The sequence below is a fragment of the Drosophila erecta genome, unplaced genomic scaffold, assembly GCF_003286155.1.
Source record: "Drosophila erecta strain 14021-0224.00,06,07 unplaced genomic scaffold, DereRS2 tig00000021-arrow-pilon, whole genome shotgun sequence".
In the NCBI taxonomy this organism is placed as follows: domain Eukaryota; kingdom Metazoa; phylum Arthropoda; class Insecta; order Diptera; family Drosophilidae; genus Drosophila; species Drosophila erecta.
In genome coordinates, this window is record NW_020825198.1 from 2,209,720 (window position 1) to 2,237,038 (window position 27,319).

The following is a 27,319-nucleotide window of genomic DNA, read 5'->3' on the forward strand; positions in this document are numbered from 1 at the left end:
CATATAAGACGGGGTACCTGAAACCACAACGTATTCAAGTGCAGCTTTGGTACTTTAATAACAGGGCGAAGAGTGGAAGATCAAAATAACAACACCAGAACAGCGGAGGAAACCAGACGATATCGTGTCTTAATGCAAGGCAAACTGACCGCCCGCATTTAAATCCCCTCACCTCCCATGATACCCAATCCCTCAATTTATGAAGTATTTTTCACCCAAAATGCGTGTCTTGGAGCTTGACTTTGGCCCCGCATTTCGTGCAATATCCAACGTGCAATATCCGACGCTCCTTGCGTGCAACAGCAGTTGCGGCAATCAATGCGCTGCAGATGTGTGTTATTATTTTTCGCTATCAACGATTCGAACTTATCAAATTATGCTTTCAGCGCCAGCACGTCAGAAAATCTGGTCGAATGGCATGAACAGAAACTGATAGATATTTGGTTCGCCTTTTTGGATGATCAGCTCGTTAAGGATAAATTCTTTTCACTCACTCACCACACTCGGAGCGATTTATTTATATGTTTTTAATTGAGATTAATGAGCCACTTGACGAAGCTCACAAAAGCAACCAACCCCTCTTAACCCCATTTCCCCCCGCTTCGCCCACTGACAGTTCACATTTCAGATAATTGAAATCACTTGAGGACCACTTGTATAATGGTTGGGGAAAGGGCCACCCACAGAGGAAAATTCAAAAAATTATTTAGGGTGGAAAAGTCGAAAAGAGCACTCAAGGGTTAAGTGCACATGATGGCAATGACTTTTCCGGATCCAGCCTAAAGTTATGCAATGCTTTCAGGGATTTGGAAAATTACTTTCACATTTTTTTTCTTACTTACTTGTGTGGTTAGGTTAAAATTTAAAAGTAAATTTAAAACATATCTGAAAAGTTAGAAGGTATTGAACATTTTTGAAATGATTAGCTTTATTTTTGGGGTAAAACATTTTCGTTTTTAATTGCACTATGTATTGTGACTGTGTAGAAGAAATAGTTATAAATAAATATTAAGCATACGATTAATGGCAAAAATTTCGACTGGCTGTAACTGAATTTAAATTCTTACTTTAAATATTTGAAATATATTTTCTATTCATTTTGGAATTCTCTAATTTTGCAAGCCTTAGACATAATTGAAACTAACTAAATAAATATTTCTACTACTAGTTTTAAAGCAGAGGAAACATAAGCAAGAAACAAATTATAGTAGATTTGTCGAGCAAGATTTCAAAAGGCTTTGCTCAAGCATTTTAGTATTTTTTAAGCTAAAGTTCAACAGAACTAATAAAATTTGGCAGAAAACAGTGAACAATCATGCAAAGTAAAATAGCAAACAAAACAAAACAGGCAAAAACTTGTAGCTCATGGGCTAAAATTGGTTTTGGGAAAACAGCAAAAATAATACGCCAACTAATTAATGGCAAGAATGTCGAGGATCGGCAGAGAAGCAAATGGCGCTGGTTAATTGGGCGGGAAATCGTTTTGTGTTCATCATTCAGCTGGGGCAGGTGGTCCAGATCTCTCAGAGAAATCCCTTGATCGTCTGTTTCGTTATGTTCTCGTAGTATTTGCTGCGTCGCCAGGAAGGCGGCGGTTTCGATTCGTTGGGGTTAGTTGAAGCTGGAGCGGTGTTAACAGCGGGTGGGTAGCTCACCTCCGGAGTGTGGGCATTGGGCATCCTGGGCGCTAGCTCCGTCGTAATGCCGGTGGCCAAACTGAATCCTTCCACCTCGCTGTCGGATTCGATGGCCTGCGGCAATGGAAGTGGCAGCAGCAGGTGTTGCTGCTCCTCGTCCGGAGTGGGCGTTACACTCTGACTATGCAGCTCTGCCACGCCCACCACACTGTCCTGGTCCTCACTCTTCATGCGCTGCTGATGTGCGGAGAAGTAGCTCATTTCGGAGCTATCAAAGGACATATTGACTGGCGAAGGTGGTAGTTCGGGTATTTCGAATGTGCTCAAAGTAGAGTCGTCCGCCTCATCGAAGGAGTTCTTGGCCGATCCTATATAGGAGCTAGTGCGTCCCGAGGCCGTTTGGAAGGATGAGGAGTGCGAATTGGGCGTAAAGTTGCCCTCAGAGGCGGTGGCGAAGGATTCGTCCTCGGTGGAGCGGGAGTGCCAATCCTAAAGCGACGAGATTAGTACCATTAAGCAAGATGTGGTTTAGTACGAAAAGGGAACTAACATTTCATTCAAATTTGTATGGGACTGTTTTTAAACTTACCTCAATGCTGCCCAGTTTTTTGATGGCATGACCTCCAGTGCCATTGCTTATTCCATTGCTAGTGACGCCCTCCTGCTGCTGGACATCCCGGATGACTGCGTCCAGGGACTCGGCCACCTCGGCTATGGCACCCAGCTTGTGGGAAATGGCGGCGCAGGCCAGTTCGTTGCTACCTGTGGGCACCACTTGCACGGTGGCTGGCGAGGATTCTCCGGGTAACTCGCTTCCAGCACTGCTGGTCCTTCCACTGTCATGGAGTGGACTTGGTGCAGTGCAATCCAGGGGCAGTTCATCGGCCACGACACTGAAATCACCAGAGAGACGGGGATTATCGGGAGCTCCGGAATCCACTGAGGCAGTGCGTGAGTGTGATGGCGTTTCATTATCGGTATAGTCGCTGTGCGGATATGTTTCACTATCGTTGCGGATGAGGGCCTTGATCTTGTCCAGACTCTTCAGCGCCGGTCCTGAGTCTACCTCATCCTCCTCCTCCTCCTCCTCTTCGTTTTCCTCCAAAATAATATCCCTTTCGATTGAAGCCTTGGCTATTTTGGTCTTGACACTTGAAGTACTGGCTGTCTCATCATCATCATCATCCTCGTAGTCCTCATCTTCACTTTGGGCATCTTCGCTGCTTAGTTCGGGTAGCTTACTGGCCTCATTTATAGCCTCCAAAAGTCGACTTAGATCGCTAGAGGATTCACTTAGGATCTCATGAGGACTCTGTGCCAAATCCTCCTCTTCGCTGGCCAGAGGCGCAGAGGCATTAGCCTGATTATGGGCTTCATTTGGGGATTTACTTTCACCTTCCTCCACTGGAACCTCGACCTCGTTGGGCGCTTCATCCACCACAATGCTGGGCACATCCGGCCGGGGGGTCACCGGCTCCTGTTCCACTTCCTCGTCTCCCTTTGATTTGGCAAACAAATTACGAAATCTGGCAAACATTTTGAGCTTTTTCGAGTTCGCTGCCTAGTTGGCGCCTATTCTTTTTGGGCGTGGAACAATTAGTTTGACGTAAGGAGCAACAACACGCGTTTGGCTGTGGGCCAGTTGAAGTGAGCTACGTCTCTCTGATAATTGTAGATTCAATTATTCACTTTGCCGGGATAAGCATGCAGAGAAATCGAGAGTGGAACCATGAAGACACTTCTATATTTATCACCTTCCTATCACAATGCTCCCCACTTTGACCCACTTGTCACGCCTGTTCTCCAGGAAATTCACTCTATAGCTGATATGTGCTCTATACGTATATTCTTTGACAATCTGACAGTTTTCTTGAGACTTCCCGCTCCGCACCGAAACGAAAAACAGAATCGAAGGAGGACCGAACGTCGACCGCACTGGACTACGCACTGAAATAGACTGCTTGGATTTGGACGCCGACTCTTGGGCGGAATGAGCTGCTATATAGAATAGTTCTTTTATTTTATTTCAATATTTTTTGTGGTTCTTTCGAATTTTGGGTGGTGGAACTTTTTGAGTGCGTCGTGGCAGCTTGACATTTGTTTCATTCAGTCAAAAATTATTTTTGGCTTTCTAGTTTGCGGTTACTTGGGAAGTGTTGTACGGTTTGATGGGTTTCGAATTGCTTTTATATGACTATAATTCTTACCAAAAAATGATCATTTAATATAAACAGTTGGTAGGTGTTGTACACGTGTTGAGGATTTTTTAAGAAATCGTTAATCAGGAAGGTTATTTATTTATGGAATCTTTATCTAAATAACAAACTTCCTATCTCATTTATTTATTCCATTAGAGATCTAATTCAAGTCCGTTTTCGGAATATGTTACCGAATAGGTAAAATACATATTTTTATATTTTTATAGCGTATTGCCAAGTTGCGTTTGTAATTTGTTTTCCAAATACAATTTGTCATTTCTTTTAGTTTTATTTCTAGCAACTTGTTAGTTCTTTGCCGTGTTCGTTGTTGTTTTTCCTTAGTTAATTTGCCGCCAACTCGTGGGACCTGAGTGAAAATCTTGCTCATGTTTTATTTGATATGCAGAGCGTTCTGCTGTTTTTGTTTCTGAGTTTTATGCGTTGAGCATAATGAAGTAGCCGCCGATCTAAGGTTGAAGTCCATGCACTCACGCAACTGCAAAAGTATTATAGATTGTTATTCACTTTAACTCACCTCTTTCCGGTTAATGCATCCAGAACGAAGGGCTCTTTGAGACGCTTCTTCAGCAGTCTTCCCAGTCTGACCATTCTGCCCACTTCGACGAGCAGTTGCTCCCTGGCCAGCAAGTGCCTCTGTAGTCGCGGAGGCATTTCGGCCAAAGGAGACAGCTCCGATTCCAATTCTGCCTCGGCATCGCTACTTATTCCACTGCTACTGCGGTTGTGCTGCTGTCTTTGCTGCTGCTGCAGTTGCGCGGAGAGTTCCTGGGTCAAAAGGGGCCGAAGTTCCCTCAGCTGGCGATAATAGGCCTCCACACTGCGGTGGAAAACGGCGGAGACGCGCAGTCTGGTCATCTGCTCCTGGGCCACAGACTGCAGACTGTGCCACGTGTGCTGCAGTTCGTCACTGATGAAACTCTGACTGGGATTGCTTTGTGACCTAGATCCTGCTGGGTTCAGCTTACAGCAGAGGCGCAGCGTTTGGGAAGCCTCCAGCAATTGGCAGCCATAGTGGTAGATGCTCTAAAAAAAAACGTAATTAATACGTATAACTACACATTTAAAATTATAGTAGATACGCATTAGACGCATAGAGACGAAAAACTAGATAGTCAACCTTGTACCAACCCAATCCAATGAGGCCTTGATTTTTGCTAAGAAATTCGACAAGCTCTTAGTATGTTTTCGGTCATTTTGCCGTTGGCCAAACTGGCCCTCCCTTTCTCTGTCTTGCACTCCGGATGGCTTCCCTCAATCTTATTCCAACCAAAAAATGAAGTCGCCCGAAAAAAGGGGGGAAAACTCACCCGTCCGGTTTCCTCGAACCCCTGCAGCTCGTCCTTCTGCAGCTGAATCTCGTGGATGTTGCAGCCGACATGGGAGTGGCACCGCAGCAAGACGGCATACAACTCCTGCAGCCAGTCCCGCGCCCTCCGCGCGTCCTCCTCGTAGGCATGGATGTGGGTCACCTGCTCCAAGGTGAGCCGCTGCAGCGCCAGCCGATGTCCGCACACCTGACGACGTCGCCGGCTCTCGTCGATCTGCCTGCGCAGCTGGGCAATCTCGGCACTGTAGTCCAGCTGGAGGTCACGGCCCAGAGCGTCTTTCACCGGCATGGCCAGCATGTCGCTCAGCTTTTCACCTTCACGCACAAGTTCGCGCTCGACGTGGCCTGTGGATGTTGGAAACATGTTTAGAGATCGGTTGGATGTTGTATGCAGCTCGTTTAGAGATTTGTTGTTAATCGTTTGAGTTGGAACAGACCCATGGTATATAACCAAAATAATTGTGTTATATTGTATACTATTTTATATGAATATGATTCATATTATTTAAGCGAGTTGAAAAAGTCTTGGTTCGATGTTTAAAGCTCGAGTTGCATCAAATGGTTTTGATGTTGGAAGCTGCTGTGTTTGATCTCAATACTTCGAGTTGCAATAGATATTTTGAGTGCTGGCTTATTTCTGTGCTATTCATTGAACTTTAGAACCGTGACACTTGTTGTATTTGTATTTGTAATGAATTTTTTGTTCGTAAAATTTTTTGTCATATCCGTGGTAATTATCAGAGCAATTTTAGTATTATTTTGTCAAGGCTCGCTGGCTATATTTCGAAAGTAGTTGTCAAGGTTTCACACATTTTTCTTTACCAATAGATCAAATGACATGAGTTTGTTAATGTTTAGAAACTCACCCAACATTTCCTGGTTGTTACTGAGCTGCATGAGTAGCTGCTCAGCCTCGACCCAGTCAAGCGATCTACTGTCCACCTCCACCACATGGTTACCGGTGGCCAGCAACTCCTCAAATTGATCGAGGAGGCGATGGAACCTGAGGGCGGTCATCAGGACATTTCTTCGTCGTTCCAATCGCTTTGCAAAGGAGCGACACACGAACTGCATGAAGTCCCGCTGCGACAAAAGATCCTGGCACCGGTCCATATCCTTCGAAGATGCCTGCCTTTCAGCGGCAAACTTTTCGATCTTATAGAGCAGCTCCGCATAGCAACCGTAGGTTTCCCGGCACTCCAGCTCCAGTTGATCGTGAGCAGAACGTAGGGCCTCACAGCCCCTAAAATCACCGGCAACGCTCCTTTGGCGGCTGAGCAACAGCTCGGCCTCTTGCAGGATCCAGTTGGTGACGAAGGACACCCCCTCCTCCAAAGTACAGAGTTCGCGTGCCTCCCTCAAAGATCGGAGCAGTTCCAGCCAGGCAGTCCGGATGGCCGTCTGTTTCTTTTCGATCTCATTCAACCGCAACTCGATGCGGGCGCGTTCACAGACGAGATCGGGCGGCAGGAGGGGCTTCTGCGGGGAAACTGCAGTGGCGGAGTGGGCAGGGATGGGCGGGGGGCCCGCAGGGGACTCCGAGGCAGGTGCGACCGCTTGTGGCGGCGGTGAATGCGTCTCGTAGACCTCGTTGAAGCGGGCCAAGATCGCGTTACCTGCACAATGCCGCCAAGCAAAGAGAAAAGGGAAAGGGGATGAGAAATATAGCAGTCTGAAAAATAATCTGATCTTACAAATCATTCTCTATTTTAAAACGACACCAGTTTATCAGGCCGAGTCACTTATTAAATACATTCTTCCCTGGCATTTTCCAAAGTATAACTTAAATATTTCTTTTAAGACCTTAGAACATCATTGCATTTTTCCGAGTGCATCTTATGGCTTTCATTGGGGGATCGGATCTAGCGCTATTCACACATCCACAAAAGTGAAAACTCACGCCCGGAGCGGTTTTTAATCCCAGTCTGACTCTTTGGACTGTGGCATGTGCCACCATTTCGCTGCGCATCACCAATTTTTGTGGCTTTAAGTGAAAGGTCACGATTGTCGTTGTTGCTGTGGCTGTCGTTTTGCCAAACCCACGCACTCAAACCAGAACTCGGTCGAACTTGAAGTCGCTGTTCAAAAATTGAAGTGTGAACATTGTGAAACACGGTTTGCTCAGAGCACGTTGATCCCCAACCGCAAATGTTTCTCGAAAATAACTTAATGAAGCCAGAAAAGTATTTGATTCTTGGCTGTGGCTTTCATAAATTCTGAATGAATATGTGGAATTTAAGAAGTCATGATTGTCTGAGTCTTAAAAAAAATTGATAATAGGTGGATACCATTTCCAATCAATCAAAAATAGTCTTTCTAATTTCACAAACAATTCTCAATTGTCAAATCAAAGCTAAAACAAAGCCTATTCAACAGTTCTACCTAAAACACCTTCTATAGGCCTCAGTATCTAAGCTCTCCAAAGGCAATTTCAATGTTATTCAGTGCCGTTAAAGTCAACCCACAATAAAATGTACGACAAACGGCGCGAAAAACGAGTTTGCCAAACGTGGCGCATTTCTAATTGAAAACACACAAAATTCAATGATTTACTTGTCACATGTGTGTCTTTCTTCCCGTCTCTGTCTGTCTCACTTAACTCGTTTGCTTCGAGGGCAAACCGAATTATGTTAATTGCTTGGGGGGCAAACAAAAAATCTACAAGCGAACAGCTCAAACAACAAAAGACTCAAGTGACGAACTCGACTCACCCAAGTCGATGGCGGACTCTATGTCGTTTTGGACTCCGGCATGCAACTGGGCGCACTTCTTCAGCTCCACATCCGCTTCCGCCGGCCGCAGAGACTTGTGCTCCCGCAGAAGAGCCAACAGCTTCTCCATCGAAGCCAAAGTCTGCACATGCGACTTGGTGAACTCGTCGATGGACTGAGAAAATATAGCCATTAGATGCCGTTTCGAACGGTGCAAAAATTGGGGCACTTACCTTGCGCTGCTGCAGCCACAGATCGTAGTTGAACTGCAAGGTGCCGCCCAGTTCCTCGGGCAGGTTCTGCGGCTCTATGAACTTGAACAGCCTCGCCTTCGACAGCACCAGGGGCTATTTAAAGAGCACCGTGAAAAATTATTGAGTACAATGCTGAAACTTTAATTGCTTGGCAGCAGTTCATTGTGGAGTTTATGTTTATGACATATTTTATTTGGTAATAAATCATTTCGATTTTTCAAACACATCTATTTAATTGGGTCAAAGACTGCACCCCAAAATCTCATTAAATCTTGTAATTCCATTCCTGTGTTGTTGCACTTTGTTACTTCAACTAAGGTTATTGCTTACCTCTCCCTTGACCTGGGACTTGGTGCACGGCTCCACATGCTTCTCCCAGAAGCCCTCCGCCCTGACTAGATACAGATCCACATTAATGTCGCCCCCGAAGAGGGCGTAAATCTGGCGCACCTGCTGCCTCGATATCCGCGAACTGCTCTCCTGGGCATTGACCACCACACTCACGCCATTCTGCAACACCGAAGCGCTGGAAGAGATTAATACCAAGTTGGTTAATCGGTTGGGAACTGGAGGAAAGCGGCGTTAAGTGCTTCATTAGCTTGCCAGTTGGGATTTGGCTTTAATCAACCACATTTTTTCAGGGGAACTCTTGTGACCCATTGCCAGTTGATTGATCACAATCAATATATCCATAATTCATGTGGCTTTTTCTCTGTATTTAAGAGATAGTTTGATGGCTAGCTCGTAAAATTAAATAATTTGCTTGTTGTGCCAATGAAGAAACAAACTGAAATGGGGAAAAAACAAAAGAAGGGCGTTGCTGTAATGCCCATAAGCAGTTGTTCAAATAGGTTACGAGCGGAATATAATTTTAATAAATTATTTCAGAGTTTTTTTATTGAGACCATTTATTGCTACTACTATTCTTACAAATGTTTGCTTTTAAAGTGTGCTAATAAAGGGAAAGTGTGTTTAAACTGACTGGAAAATGTATCAAGTTACACTGAACTTATAAATTTTAATCGAAGTATTATCGTTGATATTAAAACAATTTTCCATTCAAAACAAATCACCTGGCTTCAAACACTTTAAATTATTTAGTCGTCTTAAAATCTCTGACACTTAGCATGTAAATAACCAGATTTTGTACGGCTTTTCCGCATTTCGAGACCCGTTTCGAGACGACCCCTTCCAGAGGACCGTGTCTAATGAAAAGTAATGCATTAAAGACGACAAAAAAAGGAACCTTCATCATCTGCGGGTTATTTGAATATTTCGGCCATATGCTAATGAGTCGTCGGCATTTCCACTGCCGGTTTCTAAAATTTCTGTGCCTAATGGCAAATGCCTAATGCCACTTAATTCCCGATTCTCACCTGAGAGACCGCTTCAGATAGTCCAGAGTCACCTGCAGATAGCGGCGATTCCACAGCTGCAGATCGTTGAACGCGTTGACAACGAAGATGATGCGCTTCTGGCGATCGAATCCGCCGGATAAGTAGGCACTCCGCGTCTGCAGGGCGTTCAGCACGTCCTCCTCCATCTATAGGGAGTTTAATGATGGGATCGCGATGATGATGCAGCTTTTCTAAATGCTAATTGTGGCTCTTGTCGCCGCACACATTTTGCTGCCAAGACAAGGCGGGATTAGGATTTTCTTTTTGTTTGCAGTTTGCTGTTTGGAAAAGCTTGAAAATTAATACAAGTCACAGTTATGCGAGTTGTTTTCCTTTCTGTGGCTGCTGCTGTTTTTCTTGCCGCTGCACAATGCTGCACATTTCCAAATGCCGAGAGACTTTGTTGGGGAACACGTTTGACAAGTTGCAGCTTGAAACTTCGGTTGCCTTTACTTTACATTAGTCCAATACACCGAGAAAAATACTCATATGTTTAAAAAAATAGTTTGAATAAGGCCATTTACCCGAACCAATTTACGCTTGCTTCATTTGTTGAATGAATCTATAAACCGCATTATTATAAAATATTTGTAAGGTCTACTTAATTTTTCTCAGTGCCTAGCTAGTCCCTCCACATGAATTTCACTGTTTTTTATGTTAGTTTAGGAGTTTTTTGTTGGCTTTTTCAGTTTGGGTCTCTATCTCTCTGGCCTAATGGAAAAATTCCATTTTTGCGCATGAGTATTTTGACACAAATTGAAGTTTTAGCTCTTTTCCATGCCGGTTAGCAGCAGCAGTTTGAACTTAATTTGTCGGTTGATAAGGTGTGCGGCAGACCCAACCGCTATATGGTATATAGTACATAGAGGAGAAAAAGAGCCAAGTAATTCTTTCACTTGTGAGCAAGAAGTACGTGCCAGAAATCCTGTTTGCTGCCAGTCTATCTTACAGTTATGCGTAAGTGGTCGATGCCACTTTTCCCGCCTCACTCTGCCCCATCTTGCTCGGTTATTTCTTTACTCTTCCAGAGGGTATTCGAATATCTGCTTCATTCTTTTGTAATGTCTTGATATATATATTTTTCCGAATTGATAGAATTATTTTAGAGAAAATTTGCTATTATAAGAAGTTACATTTTCAGCAGAGAACTTAAATACGATATGTTAAGGCACACATTAAAATTGAACAAGATAAAATGCTATAAACAAGTACAAACAAGAAAATTCGACATTTTCTGGAAAATCTATATATTTAGATAGAGAATTCCGCCAGAAATAATTCGAGGTATCCCACTTCAAAATCCGATTAAGATAAGTTGAGTTATGAAGTTTAGAACTTTAGTTTTAGGACATTTCTTAATTTTTTTAACTACTGCAGAATCATAACATCATAAAAATTACAAAAAAAAATTCAAAAAAATAAATTTCTTAATTTGAATGCAGATTTTTAGAGAATTGCTCCAGAAACATTTAGAGGTATGCCACTTCAAAATCCGATCAAGATAAGTTGAGTTATGGAGTTTAGAACTTCAGCTTTAGGGCATTTCTTAATTTTTTTGAACTACTGCAGCATCATAACATCATAAAAATTAAAAAAAAAATTAAAAAAAATAAATTTCTAAATTTGAAAGCAGATTTGTAGAGAATTGCTCCAGAAACATTTAGAGGTATGCCACTTCAAAATCCGATCAAGATAAGTTGAGTTATGGAGTTTAGAACTTCAGCTTTAGGGCATTTCTTAATTTTTTTGAACTACTGCAGCATCATAAGATCATAAAAATAACAAAAAAAATTCAAAAAAATAAATTTCTAAATTTGAATGCAGATTTTTAGAGAATTGCTCCAGAAACATTTAGAGGTATGCCACTTTCTAGTTTCCTGCCCCATAAGTGTATTTAAGTCTTGGCTCTGCAGCTTCAACTTCCTTTCCCGTTTTTTGTTCTATGTTGGCAAACCAATTTGCACTACTTGGCTTCACTGCGAATTTTGATGGCAGGAGCGAACAACCTGTTTCATTGGCCGCTTTTGGGAAGCTGTAATAATTGTCATAGCCTAGCGGTTTGCCCCTCCCAAAGCCCCTTTTCAATGCACTTTACTACGCCCCTTCCGCATTGAATTTCAATTAATGGCAGAGGACAGGTAAAAACAACCTTGCAGCAGCAACTTTGGGATGGGGCATACATATTTCTGGTTTCAAATGTCAGTACGAAAATTACTTGCAAATATGAGCGGAGTTATGTATATATTTTCATATCCCACTGAGCTCAGCGAAAAACTCACGAAAAGGGTAGCTGAAAATTGAGAACCCCGTGGGGCTCGTAATGCCTCGAATCTTTGGAATCGGGCACACCTTTCGGCCTAAAAAAATCGCTTCCAAAATAGACACCAACAACGAAAACCGTTTGAGCTGCTGTTTTGTTTTCTTTCAATTTCGTTAAACTTTCTTGAGAACTTTTTTGGGTTTTGTTTTTCTCGGCTGGGCTTTTATTTTTTTGTTTTATGATATGGCGATAAGATCTATGCCAACGACGACGGGCTGTTAAATTAATTGAAAAGTTCAGCGGCAGCAACAACAAAAGTCATTAGCATTTCTCCACACAAAATTTGTTTTAACAGCTGACAAATGTGTTCAGCTGTTTCGAAATGAGTTTTCAGTTCATTTTGCGTGTTGTTCACTGTGGGGTAACTCGACTTGGTCTCGACATGCAGAGCGACTCCTTATCGATTTGGGTCTTACTTTTCTGTATTTCGAAACGAATTCAGTTCTTATCGCACTTTTCGACACCTGAATTCAACCGAAACAAACCGATGTCGTTCATCCGCCCCGTCCGCCCGCGTGGAATTCTCGCGCTCAACTGAAAGTTGCCCAATCTTTGTTGCGATCTTAGCCATGATCGGTGCCAACTTGGTTTTGGTTCGAGTTGCGGCTCGAAGTGCGTTCGAGTTGCAGTTGCTTGCATGTCAGCTGTTTTTTGTTGCATTTCAATTGATCGTGAACTGTAGTATTTCGTATTTTCATTTTTTACAGAGTTGGCTGATTACCCGCACGTTTTGCCCTTTTTTGTGAGGCGCCTTGCAAACCGGTTGGGATTTCTTTTCTTCCGAGTGCAAAATTAAAACAAAACATGCGTTTTGTCTGGCAATGGAGATATCGGAGTTCTGTGGGAGCACTCTTTAATTTTCTTTACTTCCACTTCTTTTCTGCTTTTATGGGTATGATGAACTCGGCAAGAAAGTTTAACATGTGGGAATTTATTTGAATGGATTTTCATTAAAAGAATTCATTGAAGAAAGTTTATATGATATATGCTTAGGTTTATCCCCAATTAATTTACTGTTCTCTGTTGATGTTTATTCATAGGGTATTTAGGGTAATATCCATTCGATTCAGTTGTATTCCTTACTCACGCACTCGATTTTATTGTTTTATTCATGTATCCCTTGACGTGGGAACTTTTAATTGTGTGTGCTGGGGGTTTTCATGCAATACCAGGAATGGTTGTACACTTCAACATCTTCCGCATGGCAAAGGAAGAGTCCTTGAAAATGCAAAAGCATATTTAGTATGCTTCTCCGACAGCGCAAATATCAAAGATTTATTTTTCTTTGCGGGGTAAATGAAAAAAGGAGCAGTCCAAAACCGTTTTAGGCTTCACTTGCTTATGAAAGGGGACAAAAACAAACATCTCCACCAGAAAAGGGTCACTCGCTGGAAAAATCGTCCAGGGAAGGGGTTCTGTGGGTTACGACCCTTATAAACATGTCAATCACAAGTAAATTGTTGCAGATTTAATGGTCGTCCAAGGAATGTGGGTCTGGCAATAGAAATGCCGCCTCGACAGCCCGAAATCACTGAAATGCAAACGGATTCCCTCTGCTGTGTCAGCAGAGGAAACCGACGAGGAATACAGTAGACTTTCCTAAGATGACCGAAAAACAAACGAACGAAAGATATCGTTTTTTATCTAATAAAATACAAATAAATTAATTCAGGACTTTTTTTGTTATTGCATTTTGCAAACTAGTATCTATCGAATCTATTTTTCCGAAAGCTTACTGTACCAAATGGCGCCCCGCCGTAGATTTTGCTTTCCATTTCACTGACTCCCATGAATTTATAGGCAATCTTTGGAGGCCTAGGCGCTATGGTTTTGTTTAATGAAACTTAAAGTGCGTGCCGTAGTGCTCGGGCACGTATCCTCGAGCTCCTTGAGGGATCCTTGGGGGCTGAGGAGGGTGGAACTGGAAGCTGATGAAGTCAGGCCTGCACTCAATTGCAATAGCCGGCCGCAAAATGGCGTCGAAAGCACTTCCGTTCGAGCAAAAAACAAGAAGTCATGCAACTGGGCATCATCGGACGTGAAAAGCTGCTGTTTTCCTTTTTTATTTTTGTTTTTTTTAATGTTACTGGCGCAGGGCGAGGAATGGAACCCTTCCCCCGACAGCTTTAACGGCTATTAGAAAATTGCGAAAATTGCGCACACGTTTTGAAGAGAGAAAAGCGGGAACGTTGCATGTGGCAGGGCAATCGAGTGCAGTTTGTGGCCTCAGATTTATTGCACCGAGCTGGAAATATTCGAGATGGCCAGCTCGCATTTTAAACAGTTTTCGTTAAGTTTGGTTTATTAAGCCCCACGCCAAGCCTCTGCATAATTCATTCGGTTTAAGGGTTTTCCACCAATTCATTTCAATCAGGCCGAGAGAGCAGAGAGTCTCGGTAGTCGTGGCTCGTTTTAAATCATTTAGCGTGGTAGTTCTGGCCGTTTTATGGGACCGACTAAAGGAGTGCCAGGTGATGTTTATTGGACGTATGCATGCCGCATCGAAAGTGCTCCAGAATCGCTTTAAAGTTTGCTGGCAAAATTTACTGGCTTCACCTTGAACACTTTTCCGTTTACGGTGAAAGTTTATGGTGGGTAAAACTTACTTACCTAGGGCTTTTCATCTAATTATATAAAAAATCTAAAAGCCCACATACATTTAAATTGTCACATTATTTTAAATTGTTAAACGTCAATTAATTAATGCCGTTCAATATTTGTAAATTGCCTCATACAATGAATTTCATACAGGACTTTAGAGACCTAAAATATTTCTTGGAACTTTTTCCAATTAACATCGGGTGGATTTAAGGTATGCGCAAGTTTCCTGTCTGAATTCACGTAAATCTTCCTTTCACAGAAACGGTAATCTAGTAAAAACGGCGGCTTTCTTTCACTTTCATTAAGTGCCATCCAAGGTTGCCCCGCGAATTCATCAACTTTCCCGGCCATTAGCCAGGGAAACCCGAAACCCAAACACCAGCAGATCCGTTCCTCGAAAGATTTCCTTAACCTCTTTAAGTCTCCTTAACCCAATATCACACCAAAAGAAATTGTTGCTGAAATCGGAGGCGGAAAGCGTTCGAGTTGCTCACCCGTTCAAAGGGAATTGGAGTGCACACGAGCTGGGCAGCCAGTATTCGCCTTCCAACCCACTTTAATTTGCAAATCTAGGCATATGCCGTAAAGGCTTTATGGCTTCCACCTTAGAAACGCCAAAAAATGAATGGGGGAACCCTGTGGCGTCTCAGATTACAGGCGAAATATGCCACGTGTATGTGGTACGCATATGTGTACGGCAGACTTGACTCCTTGAAATGGCAAAATCGATAGTGTATGAAGGGAATTTTCTTGTATTTTCTTGCCTTTTCACTCGAAGGTTAATTGATTGAATTAGCCAGCCGAGCGATGACACAAAAGGAGAAGCTACTTTCATAAATATTAATATGGGCCAATCGAAACAAATGACAAGAAAATTATGCAATACCAATGTTTAAAATTCAACAACTTCCTGGCGAACAACAAAGAGTTTAAATTAATAAATGCCACTCCGTTTTCCACACCCACTTCATAATGGCATTTTCCCGCATTTCGTTACTAGGCGTCGCCCTAAAGGTAGGCAACGAAAATCTTCTCCGTCTGCCGGAAAATAAATTTTCAATGAAGCAGTCTACTTTTCTGATGACAGAAAAGTTTCGCTGGAATTTTAGGAATTTAATTTACATACATTTGGTTGCTGATTACTAGCTATAACTCGACTTCAAAACTATATAAGCTTGTCATTTTCGATGTGAGGAGAATTTCGAGTGCCCCTTTAAGGACTACATATTACATATTACAGCTTAACTTTTTTGTTCCAAGGCATCGATAACTGTAGCATCGACAACGCTAATTGTTCTAATGCGCTCAAGCTGTAAGCTGCTTAAAATTGCTTAAATTGCAAGTTGTATAACAGCAGGGGAGAAGGAAAATCTCGTGCAAGGACCTCATGGGAAGAAATATATCCGCATATGTATAGATATGTAAGACTGCCCTCCGAGTAATTGACGTCACTAAGGAAATAATCTACAATTACGAAGCAGTTGGAGAAATCGCGAACGATTATTGAATTACTTACTTAGTGTAAGTGGGGAATGTCATACAAAGTTTGCAATTTAAAGAGTACGAGATTTCTCTGCGAACAGTATAAATCCATATTAAATAGCACCTTTTTGAACTCTTGTTTTATTGATAATAATAAGGGCTAATAGCTTTTTACCTGAGCTGTAATAACTTAGCATTCAACTAATTGTTGAGATATACACGTATGTATGTCATGTATAACATTTTATACCATAGGGATTCATATAAACTACATCACAGCTTGCTTCCCTCGGTGTTTCCCCTTTTATAGAATTTTTCTAGCTGTCGTCGGTTTTCCTCGGCACTTAGTTGCTGCTCCTTGCCACTCAAGGACCAAGAAGTGAGAGCCGGGGGTCGGTGGTGTCGGATGAAGGGCACTATGTATCGGGCACACTCCTCGGCGGCATGAAGGTGAACGTGATGGGTACCCTCCAACTCGTAGAACTCAAAGTGCGGATTGTTTCGGCGTAAGATGGCAATTGCCTTTTCGGTATCAGCTCCCAGAAATGGAGAATTTGACCCTTTTATGATCAGGTAGGGTTTTCTCCGGATAAGCTTCACCAGCCCCTCAGGAACTTCAGATTGCATTAGCATTTGGTTATAGTATTTAACTCGGCCATCTCTGGAGAAGTAGAATCTATCAGGATAGAGTTGCGATCTCAACACCTGCCGGTGAAGCAGGTGTTTGGCAAACTCTGGGGCCACCGAGTTATAACTTCCTTTGGCCAAAACCTTGGTCAGCTCTGCGAGGGTGTAGGAGGGAGGCTCGTGCATGTTACCCTTCTCCTGACGGTCCTCTTCCACCAGGTGCTTTTCCATGCTGTTGGCCAAATTTTGCAGAACCGTTTTGGAGTCCGGTTCCCAGGGCATTAATATATCCAGGGAGATGACCATGTCCACTATATGTGGTGCCAATGCCGTGTAAATAAAGCTTAAGATGCCACCCAATGAGTGACCCATTAACGAGACCGTCGACCAGCCGTACTCCTTCATCACTCGAGGGATGACATACATGTAATCGTAGACGGCGTACCGCATTCCCTGTTGAAGGTGAGCGGATCTTCCATGTCCGGGAAGATCGATGCAGAGCACTCCGATGTAGTCGGGTAGCAGGGGTATCAACCGATCGAAGGTTCCCAGATTGTCGAGCCATCCGTGAATCGCCAGGATCGGTCGTTCCGTTCGATTGCCATACCAACGTCCAGAGATTTGACCCCAAGGTGCCGGTATTCTAACCTCCTTGAACTAAAAAGAAAAAATACTGTTTACTCTTTCATATAAACTTGTCAAGATTTTACTACACACTTTCAGTACTCTCACTGTAAACAAAATTTGCCGGTACGCTTAAAGGTTGCTTATCTTGGTATTTCGTCTATAATATTATTTCTGTCATACTCACATCGCTTAGAGAAATAGTTCCCATATCGATCGGCTTAATCGATTTGCTGAACCTTGCCCGTCTGTAAATGTTTCCCAAATCCAAAAATGAGGGCCCTCTTGTTATCTTAAGTATCTAAGCAATACCAAAGATTTCTCTATAACTCTGCGATTCAGTGATCGCACCTCTTTCGGCTACAACAGCTGATCTACGACTAATTTATAATATTGGTGTTTTACCTTTAAAAGCGGCTGAAAGAGAACGCCAAAATAAAGAGTACGGTTTTTGGCGCGGAATTGTCAACTATAAGAGAGCGAAGATAACAATAATCTCTAATCGAGATTTGTTTTACAGTTGAAAATATGTAGATATTTTTTTGTTTAAATTCATGTCTATTCAAAGTGTTACAGAAATTTGTTTCAAAGACCTTTTCAGTATATATTTTTCTATAAGAGAGCGAAAATAACACTAATCTCTAATCGAATTTTGTTTAATGAGCAGCTAATGAAAATATGTAGATATTTTTTTGTTTAAATTCATGCCTATTCAAAGTGTGACAGAATATCGTTTCAAAAATTAAATGCATTTTTTATTTTAAGACCTTTTCAATATTTTTTCCGAAATGCCACTGAAAATGCCATTGTGAAAAGTCAATCAAAGCTTGGTCCCAAGAACTGTAGCTTGATCACACGGACTATACTAATTTCCAAAGTTCACCGAGAAAGTGTGTAAGCAGGTGTTAATTGTTCTTATCTCCTTCTTTTGTCGGTTTATGATTTTCTTTATTAGCTTACTCTCTTCGCCTAATGACAAAGACGACAGCCTTTGAACTTTGAATTCTAGACTCGGTCCAGTTGTTGTGGTAGCACTTCGAGAATTATCTTGAGTATCTGGCTAAGGCGGCGACTATGTACGATTAAGAATCCGGAATGATTTTATAGAACTTTCCTTCAAGCAGGTGTAACAGCTGTTCAACGACTATTTCATATTATCTACGAGGTTTACGTAAAGTGTAAAAACAATCAGAATTGTTTGTATCTATGTATTAAGTACATTTAATTATCCAAAAAATAATTTTTTGAAATATGCTAGTTTGATAGCAATACTCGAAGATCGGTAAAAGCACAAGTTCTTAAATTTTACAACTTATCTTATACATGTAAAGTTACAGTAAAAATGTAAAAAAAGTTTACCCTCTGATAGACCTAATAGAACCCCAGCAATAGAACTCCTATTAATATCACAACTTGCTGCGTTTTTTGTTGGTCCATGTGAAAAATCTCTTTGGTTTCCTCAATCTATCGTCCCTTCCGGTTACAGCCCAGGAGGTCAGGGCAGGAGGTCTGTGGTGTTGGATGAAGGGCACAATGTAACCGGCGCATTCCTCGGCGGCATGGAGATGGATGTGATGGGTGCCGTTTTCCACCTCGTAGAACTCAAAATAAGGGTTATCCTTCGCCAAAATCGATATAGCCTCGTTGCAGCGGGTAGAGAGAAATGGTGACAAGGAGCCTTTGATGATTAGATATGGCTTCTTGATTATTCGTCCCGCCATTTCTGCTGCAAGACCATCGTCAATGTCCATGTAGTGATAGTACTTCACTCGAATATCCCTCGAGAAGTAGAACCGTTCGGGGTACAGTTTCGACTTGGTCAACTGGCGATGGAGCAGGTGCTTGGCCAGGTCGGGGGATACGGAATTGAAGCTTCCCTTGGCCAGCACCTTTCCCAACTGGGTGTGGGTGTAGGAGGGTGGCTCACTATAGTTTCCCAGCTTCTGTCGCTCAACATTCACTAGTTGTTTCTCTATACTCTGGCCCATGTAGTCTATATCGTTTCTCAAGGGGAGCAGTATATCCAGGGAGACGATCATATCGACGGTATGAGGAGCTAGGGAGGCGTAAATGAAGGCCAGGACTCCGCCCAGTGAGTGTCCAATTAGGGAGACCTTAGACCATCCGTACTCCTTCATCACCATTGGAATTGTGAACACGAACTCGTAAACACTGTAGTACACTCCCGGTGGCAAGTGTGAGGATCTTCCATGCCCAGGAAGATCGATGCAGAGCACTCCTAAGTAGTCAGGGAGCAGGGGAATCAGCCGATCGAAGGTTCCCAGGTTGTCCAGCCATCCATGAATCGCCAGGATGGGTCGCTCCTTCCGATTTCCGTACCAACGTCCAGAAATGTGACCCCAAGGCACGGGAATCTTTACAGCTTGGAACTGCAAAGTGTATAGACTATATTACTGTCTTCTTAATCACTCTACCAGTTATTAATAATAATAAGTTTATAATTGGTGGGTATTATCGTCTATGAATCAGGTGTACTTACATCGCTCAGTGACAAGGTTCCCATTGTAGTAGTACTGGTTTTCCTTATCTAAATTTGTTCTAAATTATTTGTAATCCGCTTATTTTCTACACGTCTTTACGCTTTAACATTTTGCCGCAAAATAGTTTTTGTCTCTTTAATGGCTTAGTTTTTACTTGAACTGAAAACGACAAGAGATCTTTTTATTCTCCATTGAAACTCTTAAGTTATTATTAAGAGAGCGATATAAGATTGTGCTTGAGGTTGTATTTCCCGCGCGCTCTTACTGCTGTGTATTAAATCCATAGAACGTTCATGTTCTTTATTACACCAATAGTTGTTGTTAACTATTTTGTGTTATTTATTAGTTTGTTGTTAATTTAAAAATCATTCAGTTTATTAAAACACAAACGCCTTGCAATTCGCGTGTTGACTTGCCGAGGTCGAAGAACAAAAACATGAATTAAGCTTTTGATGAGCGAAAAAGCTCCCGAACATTTCGGGGCGAATGGCAATGTGAGATCTGTTAAATTTAAATAGTACTTTTTATCTTAAAATAAGGTCTAAAAATATAAATTTCATTCTATCCAAATATAAATGTAAAGTAACGTCTATTTATAAACAACGTTTATTACTTATTTCCATTTTTATTTTGGTGCCGCTTTGCCGCTTTTGTTTAGAATATCAGTAATCGAGATACACTTAAAAAGCTGCCCACATAAAAGCTTTTTGATAACAAAACGCCCAAAATAGTATAAAAGCAGAGACCTAATTGTTTTCCCATGTATCAAATGGGCAACCTTCGCAAATACTTACTCCAAGTTTTAATATCTAGTTTATTTTACTGCACCCAAATATATGATTCCTACAACTTGAAAGGCACATTAAAGTTTGCTGCTTCTTGGAGGTCTGTGTTTTCGGATGAAGGGAACAATATAGCGGGCACACTCCTCGGCGGCATGAAGATGGACATGATGCTTGCCGCCCTCCACCTCGTAGAACTCAAAGTTGGGGTTATCTTGGGCCAGAATGGACATTGTCTCGTCACATCGGGGTCCCACAAATGGCGAAAGGGATCCCTTGATTACCAGATAGGGCTTCCTCTCAATGCGCCTTGCCATTTCGAGAGCCAGACCGTTTTCAATGTCGAATATGTGGTAGTATTTCACGCGCCCATCTCTGGAGAAGAACACCTTTTCCGGGTACATCTGTGACTTGGCCACCTGGCGGTGGAGCATGTGATCGGCCAGGTGTTGCGGCACCGAGTTGTTGCTGTTCCTGGCGAGCGTCTGACGCAACTTACTCAAGGTGAAGGAGGGCGGCTCATGTTCGGTGCCATCCGCCTGCCGTCTCTCCTCCAGCAAATAACCCTCTATGTCCTTGGTCAACTTGCTGGGATCCTCGATCCTCCGTGGAAGCAGTACATCCAGTGATATAATCATGTCGACTGTGCTTGGCGCCATGGCGGCGTACATGAAGCTCATCACTCCTCCGAGCGAATGACCCATTAAGGAGACCTTGGACCAGCCGAACTCCTTCATCACCCTCGGTATGATGAACACGTAGTCGTAGACATTGTAGGGCACACCCGGCGGAAGCCTAGAAGATCTACCATGTCCGGGTAGATCGATGCAGAGCACTCCTATGTAGTCGGGAAGCAGGGGAATCAGCCGGTCAAAGGTGCCCAGATTGTCCAGCCATCCGTGAATCGCCAAAACGGGTCTATCAGCTCGATTGCCATACCAACGGCCTGCTATGTGACCCCAAGGTGCTGGTATTATCACCTCTTCGCATTGCGGGTGTTTCTAAATATGTAAAAAAAAAAATTATTTCAATTGTTTGTTTTTTTTTTTTTTTGCGGAATTCATTTAATGGCACAACCAACGCAAGAGTATGAAATCTTCGCCTTGCAGAGATGCACATTCTTCTGCTCTTTGTTTTGATTACTCACAGCCCTGATTGACAAATTTTCCATCACTTCTTTTGCTTTTCGTAATTTGAACCACTGAAAAAGTAATTTTCTGCTCTTTATTTTTACATTCTTATTCAAACAACCGTTGCTGACGTATCAACAGCCTGGAACGCGAAGATTTGTTCCAGTTATTTTGACCGAGTATTATCTCTTTTTATATACTTGGGCACCATCGTCAGTGAATTGCCAAAATTTTTAGCAACGACTTGCAACTGCGACGGCCATATAGCAACTAAATTGTTTTGGTGGCAATAATCAGCATGAACAGCCCAGCAATATAAAATCTCTGAAATAAATATACCTTAATGAGCAAAAATGAGAAAGAACGCAGTAAGCAGGAGGATGGTGCAAAAAACGGGAATTAACCCATTTTAGCAAAACACTATTATTTCAAGGGCCACCAAATATTAAATATGTTAAAAATTGAATATGATTAGACTAGAAAAAACAAACATACAATTTTAATAAATTAAATAAAACATATTTTACAAAACTTAAATATTAGGGTAATATAAGAAATTCCAGTTTGTAGTTTACATTTCCCCTTTACATTTTCGCAGTACATTTGGCGTTTAAATTTCGTGCGAAAATGGCCCATAGGTATACGTGGGTTAAGGTTAAAGTAAAGATTTTGGGACGCGTGACGCACTCAACTGAGATAAGGGAAAAAGTTTTGGTGCCTTAGGTAAACAAACGCAATTCAACTGTGTCGTTATGTTTTTGCGTGTACTTTATAATTTCGGGCGATGATCCTCTTATCAGTTTCAAAATCACTACTTTCTCAACATGCTTGTATCATGACTGTGCCGAGTTTGGACCACTTGATGGTCAGCCATCGACGTTCGGTCTCAATAAACTGCCGTGGGATTTTGGGAATGTGTCAATTACTACGTGACCCTCTGGTAGAATCGAGTTTTCCACTTCCCGTGTCCACATCGATGCACTCGGTTACGCCATGTTGGCCTGGAGTGGTCATGTTGCACGTAGAAGTGCAGCTTTCCCCTCTGACTTTTTTAGCACCAACGGGCACGTTTTTCCATTTTTCTGTAAGGGTCTTGGCGACGTTTACCTGCAAAACTGCATTCCAAGCCGAAGATATCTATTTTTATCAGTAATCCATAAGAGAGTAGTTCTTTGCTTTAAAGTAAGTCGAAGTGCCTATATCTGGCAATCGCACTATCCACTGCATATAGTACACAAAACTAGTTATTGTGTACTTACGTTCACCTCCTTTTCAGGCGAACTTCAGGCCTCTTCCTGCCCAACTGTCACCCAAGTGCGACTACCTTCCGCTGTCTTTCCCCTTGACTGGATGTGGTTCCTATGCAGTAATATCTGATCCCCTCCAAAGCTTAATTTGCATTTGGCCAAATTCCTTATGCATTTCAATCGGGTGTGCAAGAAGCTGCAGCCATGATTTATCTTTTGTTTATGTCTGAGTAATTTATCATGTCTGCTGGGGCCATGACGTCACCTTCGCCTCACTCTGCCTTCCTGTTGTGTCATTTTCCCAAGGCAGGGGGCTATGCAAATTGTCCTCAGCTTTCCCCAAAGGGAAAGTGCCATTTCACTGGCGAAATTTGTGCGTGCACTGGCCTTGAATCTGAATCCATAATTTGCCTGTCAACGGCAGCAAAGCAATGTCGTTGTCGTCGTGGCCCCAAAATTGTGCGCACATAATTGAGTTCAAGCATTTGGAGGCCAATTATGATTTCCCACTTTTCACCCAATTTTCTTTTGTCCCTTGCCGCGGCTCCTTTCACATCTCAATCAAAAGGGCGCGCAAAGTCCTTTGTCCTTCGAGCTTTCTCCGCGTGGCTTTAATTGCCTCTGCCACTTAACGTATGCAAATTAAATTTAATTCTTTTTCTTTCCACCGGATCTCCTTCGGTTTTTCGGGTCACCTTAAGTGGGAAAGCGAGCAGCTCACCTTCAGTTTGATAAATATTTATGATACCCAATGATAGTTGTGCTGAACGAGGAAAAAGGGTTGCCCATTTCCCATTTCCCCTTTACTCATACTTTTCTTGCTCCCTAAAAAGTAAATAAATAAATAAAACGTACACTTAAAGAATGTTTAGCCTTGCACTGGAAACATGTAATATTCTTTCAAGCTAAACTGCTCTCCTAAGGTGTACGGATACATCTTTAAAAGTGTTAGATGATGATACCATATGTATATAAACACAATTCAGATGGGTAGGTATTGTAGCAGTGTACGGCAAAGTACTACATATGATGCTTTCAACCTGTCAGCGTAGCTCCTGAAAAAAACCTTGAGCCGGGGATCAGCTTCACAAAGACACCGCCGGAAGTCTCGAGCTGATACGCATGCATCTGCTGAAAAAGGAGAAAAATCCAGGGAAAATGGCAGGAAAGGCGGTGGGGGAAAGTCGGCACCCCGGCTATAATGCTCTATGTGTTGCTATTTTGCTTTTTCAGCCGGAATTTCTTTAGACCCGAAGAGGGAGTGAGATTTAAGACCGAACAATAGATGAACTAAAATACCTGAGTGTGTGAGGAATTGCATTAAGAAATCATTTTCGTTTTGTGGCAGTTTCCATGGAGTTTTCCGTGGTTTTCACAGATTTTGCACGGCTCTGCGGGTCTAACTCAAATGAATTATTTGAGCCAGAATATTTCAGTCGGAGCATTTTTCTGGTTGTGCGGTTTTAACAGCATTTCTTTGGCTAATGAATTTGACTATTATACCAGCATATAAGAGCCACGGTGTTTGCATTTGCATGTGTGTATAAATAATTGTATTTCCTCTAATTATACAGCAGAGCTGGAAATTTGCATTTGAATTCATGTGCAGTTTTGTCGGGTAGACTTACACCGGCACACATCCACCTAACAATTAAAAATTCCACAGAATTGCGAATGTAAACCAGAGCTTTCTGGCATGAAATTTGATGCTGAGTTTTGAAATCCTAAGCCTTGGGTGCATTAATTAAAAGATACGGAGGTTTCAGGTACGTTGTGCAAATTCGATTAAAATAACATGAAATATAACATCGAATATCCAAGCTGAAATATATTTATCAAAGGATTTATATATTGTATACCTATAAACTCAAACTAACCAGCTCACACAACTAATTAATAAGAAATCATTTAGATATTGACCTCACTATAAGTTCAGGAGCCCATTAATCCACTTGATTCCAAAGCTTACGACTCAAAGATTTATGAATTTCCCCACCCACTACCCACCTAAGTATGCAATTATTTATTTTTATATTTAGTTAATCAAGTGCCCATAAGAGCCACAATCAAAAGTCAAATGGCACGTTGTTCGACTCAATGCCAATAAATTAATTAACCACAAAATTTATGATTATTACCGCAATGAGTTCGCTTTTTCTGGCGCCTTTTCTTGAGGATTTGCCACGACTTTGCATTACTTTCGCCTTTATTCATTTATTTGTGGCCAAATGTTTCTACTGCCGCTTAATAAATAATTCCCATAATTTATGCATTGTCATACGCTGACTAATGGCAGCAGGGGCGTGGCACTTGACAGGCGGAATAAAGCGATTGTTTACATTCCGCTCGGTACGAGAACTCAATTGCCTCGCACTCAATTTGCAAGGGCGGCAGAAAGGAAGATTTCATAATTCAAATCCTTCGATTTATGGCCAGCTGGTGTATTGTCCTCCGGGGTTTATCGAAGTCTCGAAGGCGAGTAGAAGCCCGGCCAGCATTTCGCACTTGAGCCAACTCTCCAGCAATCGTAATTTACGGTTGCCAAACCCAAAAACGCACTGCACTTGTGCGTAATGCCAAAGCAAGTGTGTACACAAGCGGCAGATACTGAGAAAAAATAGCTACATTTTAAAATCGTAATTTATTTCATTTATATTCAGCGCGAAGAACATTCGGAGACAGGGACACAATAAACCCTCAGTATTCTAAAGTAAGCTCCTAAAAAAGCTTAAGAAATGAAAATAAGTATTATTTTTAGGTCTAGAATTTATTGGATTTTATTTTTGAAAGTGTGAGGACTATCAAATATGCAGTACCCACCCATAATTCCCACCTCCCATGCGACTGGCTCTCAACTGTGTTGTTACCGTATATCGGATCTTGTCCGGTCATAAATTTCCGTTTTTGGTTAACTCCTGCACTGCTGCCTGTGCTACCAAATTCGGTGGCTTTTCCCTACTTTTAACTCGAATGGGGAAATACTGAGAGAATTCCGAGGGGAGCCATGGAGAATTTGATTCTCTGTTGGGCTTCCGAGAAAGGGGAGCATTCTGAAATTATACTGGCCTCTGCACATTTTGTTGATCCCCCGTTTGTAATTGGAGATTGCAGTTGAAAAGTTTGCCATTCAAAGTTCACATTTTGACTCAGTTTTTAGAGCCTGGCGTTTGCCAATTTATCCGTCTGGGTATGTGTACATTTGTTGTGGGCTGTCTGCAAAAACTTTTAACATTTTGACCAGTAATTGAACTCGACAAAATGTCACAAACACAGCTCAACTTTCAATCTAATTACAATCTCTCATTGCTGCATTGTCTTTGCCGAAAACTGCTCGAATTTTCGGAGTCTATTTCGCTTTTAATTGGGGTCGAATTTGTGTGTGACAAGCTGAGAAAAGCATAAATCTTCAGCAATTCATCTGTAAAATTGGAAGCAAGTCACTTAGATGTGCAAATAGTTTGCCTTAGCCGTTCGCTTCGGGGTCCACTTCATATTCATAGTCCTGCAGGCTGAAGATCCGGCAACTTTTCTAATTAAAAACAAATTCATGAATGCAATTTGCATGAAATTCAATTCAACTTTTTATCTACGCAGCATCTCACGAGTGCTCTTTTCCAGTGAAGCGGCAAATGTTAAGCATACGCACTGTTGTACCGTTGTGTGTGATTGTGATCAAGATAATGTCGAAATATTTTGTCGAAATCTCGAATGAGAAAAAAAACGAGGAGTAAACGGAAAGATGAAAAAAGGAAAACAACTGGAATGAATAAATGAGCGTAGTGAACGATGCCGCAAGTAGTACCAGTGAAACGTGCCACAGTGGCGGGCAAAAGTTACTGCACGTTCGCTGCTGCATCCTTCGGATTGTTTATTTGCGTTTGCATTTGCATTTACTTTTATTCCACTTTCTGGCGTTTTCTACCCCAATTCTTGGCTCGTTGCTCTCTGTTTGCCGATGGCGATGGCCGTGTAATTTCACTCAAAAACATCAACATCAAGTGCAGCAGCACAAGAACTTTGTTTTCCCCATTTTTCCTCAGCATTTTATTTCGAATGTTCACTCGTCGGTTGGTTTATTTTGGTATCAATGTAAATTTTAATTTGTTTCGCAAATATTTTGTTACTCAAGCGGACTGTGGAGCAGGCGAAACACCAAATGTGAACAGGAAGGATGCTTCTCGCTAATTTGCCTGCAAAGCATGCAGCAAATTGCTGCGAGGAAATTTCTGGAAAAAATACGAGAAGCCAAACTGAATTTGCCAACTGAAGTGTAAAAAATACTCTTTAAATGGAGCATATGTATAATGTATTCGGAGACCATGTCTTCCAACGAAATTTCAAGTATATTTCAGGTATAGATAAAATCATGTATATAAAATCATATTATTCTTATACTGAATTGAAATTTGAAGCGGTACGTATGCCAAAACAATTTTATTTTAGGATGTTCAACTTTCGGT

General features: G+C 41.9%; 4 protein-coding genes across 7 annotated transcripts; all 4 read right to left on the minus strand.

The window, feature by feature from the left end:
- Positions 1 to 916: 916 nt before the first annotated feature.
- On the minus strand, positions 917 to 12,406 carry LOC6546538 (SEC14 domain and spectrin repeat-containing protein 1-B). Of its 4 annotated transcripts, none has more exons than XM_015158005.2 (10): positions 12,282 to 12,406; positions 9,525 to 9,776; positions 8,479 to 8,674; positions 8,128 to 8,241; positions 7,895 to 8,069; positions 6,050 to 6,799; positions 5,164 to 5,528; positions 4,371 to 4,879; positions 2,227 to 2,530; positions 917 to 2,126 (listed from the first exon to the last, which is right to left on the minus strand). In XM_015158005.2, the coding sequence occupies exons 2-10, from the start codon at positions 9,689 to 9,691 to the stop codon at positions 1,524 to 1,526; spliced, it is 3,183 nt and encodes a 1,060-aa protein (XP_015013491.1). In that variant the 5' UTR covers positions 9,692 to 9,776; positions 12,282 to 12,406; the 3' UTR covers positions 917 to 1,523. The 4 variants fall into 4 exon arrangements, with proteins under 4 accessions (XP_015013491.1, XP_026832876.1, XP_026832875.1 ...); XM_026977075.1 differs by having other exon boundaries at positions 9,525 to 9,823; XM_026977074.1 differs by having other exon boundaries at positions 9,525 to 9,836.
- Positions 12,407 to 16,080: 3,674 nt separating this feature from the next.
- LOC6546539 (probable serine hydrolase) lies at positions 16,081 to 17,716 on the minus strand. Its single transcript, XM_001971207.2, has 2 exons — positions 17,387 to 17,716; positions 16,081 to 17,232 (listed from the first exon to the last, which is right to left on the minus strand). The coding sequence occupies exons 1-2, from the start codon at positions 17,408 to 17,410 to the stop codon at positions 16,222 to 16,224; spliced, it is 1,035 nt and encodes a 344-aa protein (XP_001971243.1). The 5' UTR covers positions 17,411 to 17,716; the 3' UTR covers positions 16,081 to 16,221.
- Positions 17,717 to 18,393: 677 nt separating this feature from the next.
- Positions 18,394 to 20,164, minus strand: LOC6546540 (probable serine hydrolase). Its single transcript, XM_001971208.3, has 2 exons — positions 19,700 to 20,164; positions 18,394 to 19,589 (listed from the first exon to the last, which is right to left on the minus strand). Exons 1-2 carry the CDS (start codon positions 19,721 to 19,723, stop codon positions 18,606 to 18,608), a joined length of 1,008 nt encoding a protein of 335 aa, XP_001971244.1. The 5' UTR covers positions 19,724 to 20,164; the 3' UTR covers positions 18,394 to 18,605.
- A 191-nt stretch (positions 20,165 to 20,355) lies between these two features.
- Positions 20,356 to 21,983, minus strand: LOC6546476 (serine hydrolase-like protein). Its single transcript, XM_026977094.1, has 2 exons — positions 21,630 to 21,983; positions 20,356 to 21,483 (listed from the first exon to the last, which is right to left on the minus strand). The coding sequence occupies exons 1-2, from the start codon at positions 21,651 to 21,653 to the stop codon at positions 20,563 to 20,565; spliced, it is 945 nt and encodes a 314-aa protein (XP_026832895.1). The 5' UTR covers positions 21,654 to 21,983; the 3' UTR covers positions 20,356 to 20,562.
- Positions 21,984 to 27,319: the final 5,336 nt, after the last annotated feature.

Coding starts and splice junctions, on each gene's coding strand:
- LOC6546538 (XM_015158005.2), bottom strand. CDS start 9,691: ATGGAGGAGGACGTGCTGAACGCCCTGCAGACGCGGAGTGCCTACTTA. Junction 8,242..8,478: donor AGTCCCAGGTCAAGGGAGAG/GTAAGCAATAAC, acceptor CTCTTTAAATAG/CCCCTGGTGCTGTCGAAGGC. Junction 5,529..6,049: donor TAACAACCAGGAAATGTTGG/GTGAGTTTCTAA, acceptor CAACATCCACAG/GCCACGTCGAGCGCGAACTT.
- LOC6546540 (XM_001971208.3), bottom strand. CDS start 19,723: ATGGGAACCTTGTCACTGAGCGAT. Junction 19,590..19,699: donor GAACCTTGTCACTGAGCGAT/GTAAGTACACCT, acceptor TACACTTTGCAG/TTCCAAGCTGTAAAGATTCC.
- LOC6546539 (XM_001971207.2), bottom strand. CDS start 17,410: ATGGGAACTATTTCTCTAAGCGAT. Junction 17,233..17,386: donor GAACTATTTCTCTAAGCGAT/GTGAGTATGACA, acceptor TTTTCTTTTTAG/TTCAAGGAGGTTAGAATACC.
- LOC6546476 (XM_026977094.1), bottom strand. CDS start 21,653: ATGGAAAATTTGTCAATCAGGGCT. Junction 21,484..21,629: donor AAAATTTGTCAATCAGGGCT/GTGAGTAATCAA, acceptor TTACATATTTAG/AAACACCCGCAATGCGAAGA.